Source organism: Nestor notabilis, unplaced genomic scaffold, assembly GCF_000696875.1.
Source record: "Nestor notabilis isolate BGI_N333 unplaced genomic scaffold, ASM69687v1 scaffold13064, whole genome shotgun sequence".
NCBI lineage: Eukaryota > Metazoa > Chordata > Aves > Psittaciformes > Psittacidae > Nestor > Nestor notabilis.
This window is the reverse complement of record NW_009926110.1, coordinates 13,066-22,615: the sequence shown is the minus strand read 5'-3', so window position 1 is coordinate 22,615 and position 9,550 is coordinate 13,066. Positions and strand designations below refer to the sequence as shown.

General features: G+C 39.0%; 1 protein-coding gene across 1 annotated transcript in view; it reads left to right on the top strand.

Moving 5' to 3' along the window:
* Window positions 1–5: 5 nt before the first annotated feature.
* The window catches only part of LOC104404853 (protein FAM189A2-like), a gene marked incomplete at both ends in the record, with an annotated part of 21,091 nt that continues 11,546 nt past the window's right edge, over window positions 6–9,550 (top strand). Inside the window, 3 exons of the mRNA XM_010013384.1 lie at window positions 6–116; window positions 2,515–2,571; window positions 9,510–9,547. Coding sequence (XP_010011686.1) covers window positions 6–116; window positions 2,515–2,571; window positions 9,510–9,547 — 206 coding nt within the window. The remainder of the gene's footprint in view (window positions 117–2,514; window positions 2,572–9,509; window positions 9,548–9,550) is intronic.

Genomic DNA, 9,550 nt, shown 5'->3' with positions numbered 1-9,550 from the left:
TGGGGCTGCTGCAGGTCGTCCTGGGCTGCGCTCTGGTGGCGCTGAACTTTGGAGCGCTGTCACTGAGCAGCGCCCCGCAGGTGAAGAACGCGTGTCCCTTCTGGGTCAGCTGTTCGGTAAGTCGCCGTCGCGGATCCCGAGCGTCCGCCAGGTGCTGGGATACCCTCACGGAGCTGCCGCCTGTCACTGGGGAACGCGTGCTCCCAGGAGCTCCTGTGGAGCAGAGCGCCGGCTTTCTTCCACTTGGAAATCACGAGCAGCTACGCTTGTGCTAACAGTTTTACCAACGTGAGAGCATGGTCCCAACAGGTCAACTAGAGACAACTTAACTATTACACGCAGTCAGAAACAGGATTTTCTCAAGTTGTGGTGCATGTAGAGGTTGTATATTGCTTTTGTGCCTTTTATGCCGTTACTCTAGTGAGCGAGAGCTAAAATAGCGGTACTCCTGGCAGAAAAACCAAAAGAACAGGGAGGGGCTTGTAACAGTTTTGTAAAGAGAAGTGAGAGAAGTTATTCCATCTCCTGTTGGGCCCTGCTTTTAACAGCACATTTGTAAGTACAGACTGTATAATAGTTTGAATTGCAGAAGCCAGGCAGGAATAAGCAGAAGTTTGTACGATTAAGAGGTAATTGGATAGACTGTTCTCAGTTTGAGGGCCCTTGAGCAACGAGCAAGTCATGTTCTGTGGCTGGCATGCTCTGCTGCTGGTGCGAACAGCATCAGCCTGTCCCTCGGTCTGAACATTTAAATTGTGTTTGCAGTGTTGTTCACAACCAGTGGAAAAGCGCTCAGTGATCTATGATTGGGGATCAAGTAGTTCCTATTCGTGTGTGTAATGTAATTCTCATACCTGAAAGTATAGACAGCCTACGCTGGGAGGAGAGGGGACAGGGAGAGGAAGGAGACGTGAACACAGATCATCCAAATGTGTATGTTTGGCGCGTCTCCTATGGTTTTTCATCTTCTTTTTCTTACCCTACATTAAACAAGTTTAAGTGTATGTAAGTGATGGATTTTCTTTGAGCCCTGGACAAAGAACCACTTTTAAAATTTTTTAAAATGTCATGTGTAAAATAGAAGTATTCGGTCTCATTAATAATGGAGGAGGTGTTCACGTTTTTAATGCTAGCTCTGATACAATAATATCCTCATTTGGAAAAGTTACCAAAAATGCCATTTGGGTGTAACAGCATGAGTGAAAGTTTTAGCCCAGAAGCAATCTCAAAAGGTAGAGGCAGTTGCAAGCTGGAATTGAGGATGTGTCTGTTTTGTTTGGTTTGGATATTTTTTTCAGATGCAGATTATGATGCGCTGGTTAAGTGCAGAACAGGAAAACTATGAGAAATGCTTTCTTTTCATATCTTAAAGCTTTAACAAGCATAATGAAATAGGTCATGTTGTTCTTAAGACATCAGTATTGACATGCTTTGATATAAAATCATGTGACTATTTTGCACTCAAAGAATTCAAAACGAATTTGTTATGAAACTGCAGAGTTACGTATGTGGTTTTGCAACACTACTGATGATATCAGTAGGTGTTTTGGCCAAGTCGTATATGCACATAGATTCATCATGGCAGGTGAATGAAGTTACAGAAGGGATTTATTAAAAATGCTAATGGCCAATTAACTGTTTAATCTAGCTTTCTTGTTTCTTTTTAGGTGGGAATTTGGCATGGATTGTTTTAGTCACAAAGTCCCACAGATATAAAGTATACCTGCTTATTTGTGGGACCTGCTGAAAAACTGATTTGCCTTTCTTTACAAGGGTTACCATCCTTACTGTGAGAGAGTGTTTGAGTAAACTGTTTGCTTCAGTTCTACAGCAATTATTTCTCCTTCCATAATTGTTTTGCCCTCTAAGGTAAAGAGTCATAGGGTTCAGGTCTGTGATTCAACAAGTTTGGTCTTATAACTACTCCTGCAGAAGGGGATGCTTCTGCTTCTCCTTCCTTGTGCCAATACTCGCATTCATCCAACTAAATAGCAAGTCAGTTCAGGGAGATGGTTTTGGTGCATGTCTGTCAACTTTGGTAGGGTTTCTACTTTGGAAGTTAGTTCACCGAAATGGTCAGGAGGGGGCCAAAGTCAGCACAAGATAAGAGGCAGGAGGTGCCTCTGAAGTGATGGAGTGGTGACCAACTGAGCAGAAGAAATAGCCAGTTTTTAGACTAGCAGAACACAAGCACTCAGTTAGCTGGAAGTAATTTTTTAGGCAATTGTTGAAGTAATTGTTGCCAGCATAACTTCCTGTCCCATGGACATTTTCTGGGAGGGAAAAAAAAAAGAAAATAACAGATTAAAATTTGTGTTATTTCACAGGATGCTTTTAAGAGTGAAGAACCTCATCAGCACAGGCTCTCTCTGCTTTGAAGTGGATCTTCACATCTTCCCGGAGTTGTTGTAGTGTTCCAAAGTACACCTCATCAGAGCGATAAATACCACGTAAACGGCATTTTGTGAACAGTTGTTCGCTTCTTGGTGATGCTACATTTTTTTTATGTTGTAGGTAATCTTATCTGGAATCTTAGGCCTAACAACATGGAAGAGGACGATAGTGCATTTGGTAAGTATGAATTAAAACTTATTGTAAGGAAATTATGAGAAGATGATTTAATAGTCACTGGTTTTAAAAAAAAAAAAAAGAATCATTTGTTTCTCCTTGAAAAGACGGACTATGCTGCTGACTCTCTTTTTTAAAATGGTAGAATCATAATTATTGAAAGAGGAGTCAAAGTCCCCGAAAGGCTAAATTATTTCCTGCATGGATGGAGTACCCATTAAGGGCAAGTGTGGACCATGTCTGGAAGGAGTGTTAATGTTGTTTACAGATCATTTTTTTGTGCTTGTGTAGGTATAAGAAAATACTGGTTTAGCATAAAGTAGCTCTCTAAGGTGGTGCTATTGAAGCTTAAAGAGGGGAACTGGTTTTAAAGCTTAGCTCAGTTGTACTGTTTTAGTGCCCAACAGCAGGTTTAAGAGCTAACCTAAGCATTGCTATCTTACAGAAAGTATCCAGGTTTTGTATTTGTTAATTACTGTTTCAAGTACAGTCGACATTAGAATACTCTGAGAGAGGTAAACTGATGTGTGGAGTGTGTGAGCTGTTTCCGCTTCTAAGTGAAATCAGAAGCTGCGTGGCTCTCAATGTCTCAGAGTTGGGATTAAAAAAAAGTGTTTGGAGTGGATTTATTTCCCTCCCTCGGCCTCCATGCTGTCACTTCTGAAGACATCCAGCCAAAAGCAGTTGTTTTATTTTTATGCAGTGCTTCCTCAGGATCTGCCTGGTCGTCCGTGAGGAGTATGGAGGATCAGGTGTGTGAGCTGTGGACAAATTGCTGTTTCTCAGTGGTGCATTGGTTAGCACAGGCAGAGCAAAGCAAGTTTTTTACTGGTTCTTTGGATAGAAAGAAGAGCTTGGTGTCTGGGGCTCCCAATCTGGAAGGACCATATTTTCATGAGAATAAATGTAAATGCCATCTGTCTCAAAATGCCTAAGGCTTGCACACTGCTCCTTGTTTCTATGTTGCCTGTGTTCTGTGCTGTTTCTACAGCATATTGTTGGTGTAGTTCCCTTTTGCCGGTTGTTGCTCTTTCATTTTTTCACATTCTCCTTTGTATGAACTTTATGGGCCCTTCCTAGTTTTACTTAAATATGAAAGCAGCAAACTCTTTCTGATCCTTTCATTTATATCAGATGATCTGTAGGACATTCGAGTGCTAGGGCAGATTGCTCAGTGATGTCCTGCAGCAGATGGGCAAGTTTGAGATGAGACTGATTAGAGCCCTGAGCAGCCTGCTGTGATCTCATAGCTGACCCTGCTTTGAGAAGGAGGATACACTAGTTTTCTTCCTGAGCTCCCTTGCAGCCAGTTGTTCTACGATTATGTGAGTCTATGAAACTGTATTCATTTATTTATTTATTTGTATGTGTGTTTTATAGGTTTTTTGGAAGCCAGATTAGATTAGACTTGACACTGTAAAATATTTATTTACCAAAAGAGTGGACGTACCCTGGAACAGGCTTCCTAGAGAGGTAGTGAATGCCCCAAGCCTGTCAGTGTTTAAGAGGCATTTGAACGATGCCTTAACAACATGCTTTAACTTTTAGACATCCCTGAACTGGTCAGGCAGTTGGACTAGATAATTGTTATAGGCCCCTTGCAACTGAAATACTCTATGTGCAAAAAAGGAAATCAGCGTTAAACATTTTGTGAGATGAAGGAAATCATGCATTAAACTACCTACAGTCTATCAAGGATGGGTTGTTAGGTTCTGGAATATATTTATTTTGGGCTAAATTTCTAATATAACTATCGTCTAGTAACTTGAACATTTTCTCTTGGGAGTTATAAGGAGTTTATGAGTTGTAAAAGCAAGTTTCCTAAATATGTAAGCAATAAGACTCCTTATACAGCTGTGTCTTAGAGTTATATAGAGTTATTCATAACTAAATCTAAAACTGTAAAATTCAAAAAGTGTTAATATTTTTGGTCTTATGACAAAAAAATACAGCTCTTCATTGGAAAACGATAATTTTACGGAATTCCAGTATTTATTTAAAACCTTGGAAATTTTTGAAGAATAGATTTATAGTATACCTTTTATTTAATTAAAGAATTTTATCAGAGGAAGAATATGTTCCAGCAGCTTTAAAATAAAGATTTTCAGGGCTAGCCACGGCCTTCTTGGTGTCTGCACCTTGACTAATTTGCATTGATTTAACTAAAATTTAATGTTTAGACTAAAATACTGGTGCTAGTGAAGTGACATTCCTAAATTTTAGCCCTGCTAGTAGCAATATAGAACACTGTGAACATGCATATCATGACCCTAATCCTGGAAAAAAAAAAAAATCTCTTTCTATCCATGTGCATCATAATAAGCAAAGTCATTTGGCTTTGGTGAGAATTACTGTAGCAGCGCCTGTTTGTCTGGATCTTTAGAAGTAAAATAGCTCAATATTAACATTTTGGCTCAGATGCAGGACTTCACCATTAAGTCAACAAATGGTGTTCATGCAAAGGTTTTAAAGTCAGTCTAAGCAAATAAAAAGAAATATGCTTTTAAGTGTGAGACTGTGAAAAGCCTTTAGAGAGGCTTTTAACCTCTATAATCAGGTCAAAGTCAGTTCTCTTCTGATTTTTTAATCATTGATTTTTATGCTGAAAAAGCTTCTCTCTCATTCATATCGTGTGTTTTAATGCCCTATTTAAAAGTATGTGACTTTTTAACTAAATGAAATGGTTTGTCTTTTAGATTTGTGTGGGGTTTTTTTCTTGTTGACAGTTGTAGTGCAGGTCTTCATATGGTACAATAAACAGCATTCACAACTGATAGAAGATTAGTAAGGTGCCATAATTAATGCTTAATTATTGCTTGCTGCAATATTGTATATTGGAAAATTGATGCATTGACTTGCCTTTTCCTAGAAGGCAAGTATATACATAGAATGTAAACAGATATGAGGTGATGATTATGGAGCAAATGTTTTTCTTTCATTTATTTAAGTTCCTGCTTGGGCATCACTCCTGTTTATGCATACTAAAGTGAAAGCAATTCCTCTCTGGCATTAGATATCAGCTTCAATGGCAGCAGCAGGACAACAAGCAGTCTACCCATGCAGAATGAATGATAATGTCAGAGCCTTAGCATGCAAGTTTATGCTGCTGCGGAGTCCTCGAAGTACGTGATGGTTTTTTACGTGGAAGAGTATTTACATGCAAGACATTAGTAAATACTGTGTCTGACGTTAGAATACACTTTGCTTTCCTATAATTTATTTCATATAAATGTTCCTCAAGACTTTCTGCATCTGTTCACAGTCCATGTGCATCTAATGCTCAGAAGATGAGGGCTGTGAGCCAAACTATAGCCATAATTTGAGTTGTTCCATTTTTGTCACTGCAGTTAGACTAGTTACCTCTGTTTGGCTTTTAAAATAGCATGTTTGCCTTTGCCTGTTTATTATAAGTTGAGGAGTACTTCTCTCCTGGTTTACCTGTGGGTGGGATCTTCTTTCACTGAAATAAAGACCTAGTTTTACTTGTAGTTGAGTAGTGATGGAGATGATGTTCAAATTTGCATCTGCAGGACAATATAGCTTGTAAATTAAGCTGACATAGTACGTGTTAGATAAGTAGGCAGTGAGGTGGATTGAAAACTGAAAGAACAGCTGGGCCCAGAAGGCTTTGATCAGTGGCAGAAAGCCCAGCCAGAGGTCAGTTGAGAGTTTTGTGTCCTAGGTGTGGATATTGGGGCCTATGCTGCTTAATATCTTAATGAATAGTCTGTACAATGGGACAGAGTGCACTCAGCAAATTCACAGTGATACAAAACTGGGTCAAATGGCTGATACACCAAATGTTGCCCTTCAGAGGGACTGACCTGGATAGGCTAGATAAATGGGCTGAAAGAAATTTCATGAAGTTTGGCAAGGGGAAATGCAAAGGCCTGCCAGTGCAGGGAAATTACCCCAGTACACACTCGGGAACAACTTGCTGGAAAGCAGCTCTGCAGGAAAGAATGTGTGGATCTTGGTGGACAACAAGCTGACCATGGTTTAGTTGTGGACTTCGCAGTGCTAGGTTATTGGTTGGACTTTATGATCTTAAAGGTCTTTCTGAACCTGAATGATTGTATGATTCTGTAAGACAGCAAAGTGATCTTCTGGGAGGGAGAGCTAATGGTGTCTTTGGCTGTACTAGTAGGAGACTTGTGAGCAGGTTGAGGGAGGTGATCCTTCTCCTGCCTGCAGCACTGGTGAGGCCACACCAGGAGTGCTGTGTCCAGCTCTGGGCTCCCCACTTCAAGAGAGACATGAACATACTGGAGCAAGTCCAATGAAGGGCCAATAAGATAATGAAAGGGCTGGAACATCTCTTGCCTGAGGAGGCTGAGGGAGCTGGGGATGTTCAGCCTGGAGAAGAGAAGGCTCAGGGGGAATCTTCTCCATCTCTACAAATAGCTGGTGGGAGGGAGTAAAGAAAAGGGGGTAGACCTTTCTCAGTAGTGCCCACTGACAGGACAAGAGGCTATAGGAACAACTGAAAAAAATAGGGAATTCTGTGTGAACACAAAACCCCATTTTTTTTTACTGTGAGGATAGGCAAATACTGGTGTAAGTGACCCAGAGAGTTTGTGGAGTATCCATCTGTAGAGATACTGAAAACCAACTGGACATGGTCTTTGGCACCCTGCTGTAGATGACCCTGCTTGAGTAGGAAATTGGACTAGATGGTCTCCAACCTCAATGATTCTGTGAAAATACTGACCAGTGATGGACCAGAAAGAAAAAGGATTTTTTTCTCTTGACATTAAAATATAATATATTATCTTGTCCACTATTGGATACGTAGTGTGTATTTTATGGTTCAGGTCATGGTAGTGTTTTAGATTGTATATAGAAGAATTATTTTTATCTTTGCCTTTTCAATGGGATTGTCTGAATACTAGGTTATGCAGTCAAAAATAGACTATAAATGTAAAAAAAACCACATCAAGACTACATTGTTGGTAAAATGGTATGGTACAATTTATTAGAATATAAATGTAGAAATTATAATGCTTCTTCTGCATATTTAAAATAATGCTCCTTTTCTTCTTTTTAGTTTGATTTTAACATGTTTCTTTAGAAAAATCTGTTATTTTTTTTCAAGATTTATAGACTGTTATGTAAGAAGTCCAGATTTTATAAGAACTTTTTATGTAGTTCTACACTGGATTGTTCCTATTGCAGCTTCTGTACCAAAGGAGAAAATTTCCTTGTATGAAATACCTGTGTCTACCAATTTTATTTTTCTCAACATAGTTTTAATCAAAAGGGTAACTGAGATAATTTAGATAAAAGCACAAGAAATGGTATTGATTCTTCTGAGTACTGAGCAAAGAGTTAATATTAAAAAAAAGATCAAATTCTCTGTACAGAAAAACAAATGGCACTCAAAGTGCTTACTAACATTAAAAACCTCTTATCTGTCATTTTATATTTATAAAGCTAGGAGAAAATGCTGTTCCTCTTAGTATTGATTGTTCTCAGTATGTTGAACACAAAATAGTCCCAAGCCTCTTTAGAGAAGTACTAATAGCTACTTTAATTATTGGGGTTTTTTGAGGTTAAAACCCACCTTATGTGATAATGTTATGGTCAAACTCCTGTAAAGCCTACTAATAATGAGATGTTGTAATTTAAGGAATGAGCTTGCACAGTAATGCTCGTTGGCTTTTGTCCATTCAAGGGTGATTATTTTTCCCTGAACCTGAGTAAACAGGATCATAATTCATGCAACAGCTCTGATTTATTTTTGGTCCAGCTTCCTAGGTAGTTAACCATGATACGTCAGCTAATTTGGAAAGCAATTGTGTGTATTTAGGAAGTCCTTGTTGCTGGATCTGCTGTAAAGTTATCTGGAGCAGAGCTAAGCCCATGTCCCTCATGAGTTTCTTTTCTTTCTCAGGTTTTTGTCCTCTCCTGCATTTTTAATTTAGGCCATTTTGATACAAAGCCATCTAAGTGAGCAGACTGTTACTAACAAGGATTTTTTTGACATCAAAGACCTGATAGTTTCTTTGTGGGATTGAGTGCTTAAAATTTAAACATGTCAGGAGAGGAATTTGCTATTTTTATTCGTCTCTAAAATAGTAGTCTTACTCACAGTACTCTCTCCTTAAGTACAGAAAAAATATCGCATGTATGACATGGGACAGGAGAAGTTCTTACATATGCTTAAAATCCATATCCCAAGTCTCACGTAAGCACAGGTTGGAGATTGTAGGGCATACATGAGAGCAGGACTTCATTTTATCTGCTGCTTCTGCTTGTCCTTTTTCAAGTATTCTATTACTCCTGCCAGTGCTAGTCTTTCAGGTGGCTTGTACAACTGAAGGTATTGTTCAATTTATGAATGGAGGTGTTCTGGTTTTAGTAGCCAGGGGAAAATAAAATCATAGAAACAAGGTCTTTTAAGCGTCTCTGTCCTCAATGTACTGGGGCAAAATTTTTCATTTATACATGCTGCAAAATAGTTTTGGAAATTCTATGCATAACGAATATCATCTCGAGATGTTTCTTACTGATCTAAAAGTGTTGAGAGGTAAACTCAGTGGAAGGATATGACATACAGTGGAAGTTGGATGTCTTCCAAGTCATACTTCGCACTCTGGAAGAACATTTAGGTGCTTTTCAGTAGTTATATATGTAACGGTTGGGCTTGATAATCTTAAAGGTCTTTTCCAATCTAGTTGATTCTATGATCCTATGTATTTTATTACTGCACTTAGTGTTTTTATTAGTGCAGAATAAGGAGAGAGAGAAGAAAAAGGTGTTTGTAGTAATCATCGACTGGATTAAGGTAAGACACCCTGGGGCACTGAACTCACACAGAGTTTTGAAAAGGCGTGTTGTTCCCAGCTTCAGTTTGGGAGTGGGATTTGCACTGCCAGAGATTGCTTGAGTTGGGTTTGTGATTGTGTTCCACTGCTGTTAACTATGTTTTGCTGTTACAGGATAACCTATTTCTTGTGCTGTCTGTCGCCTGTATTCTGCT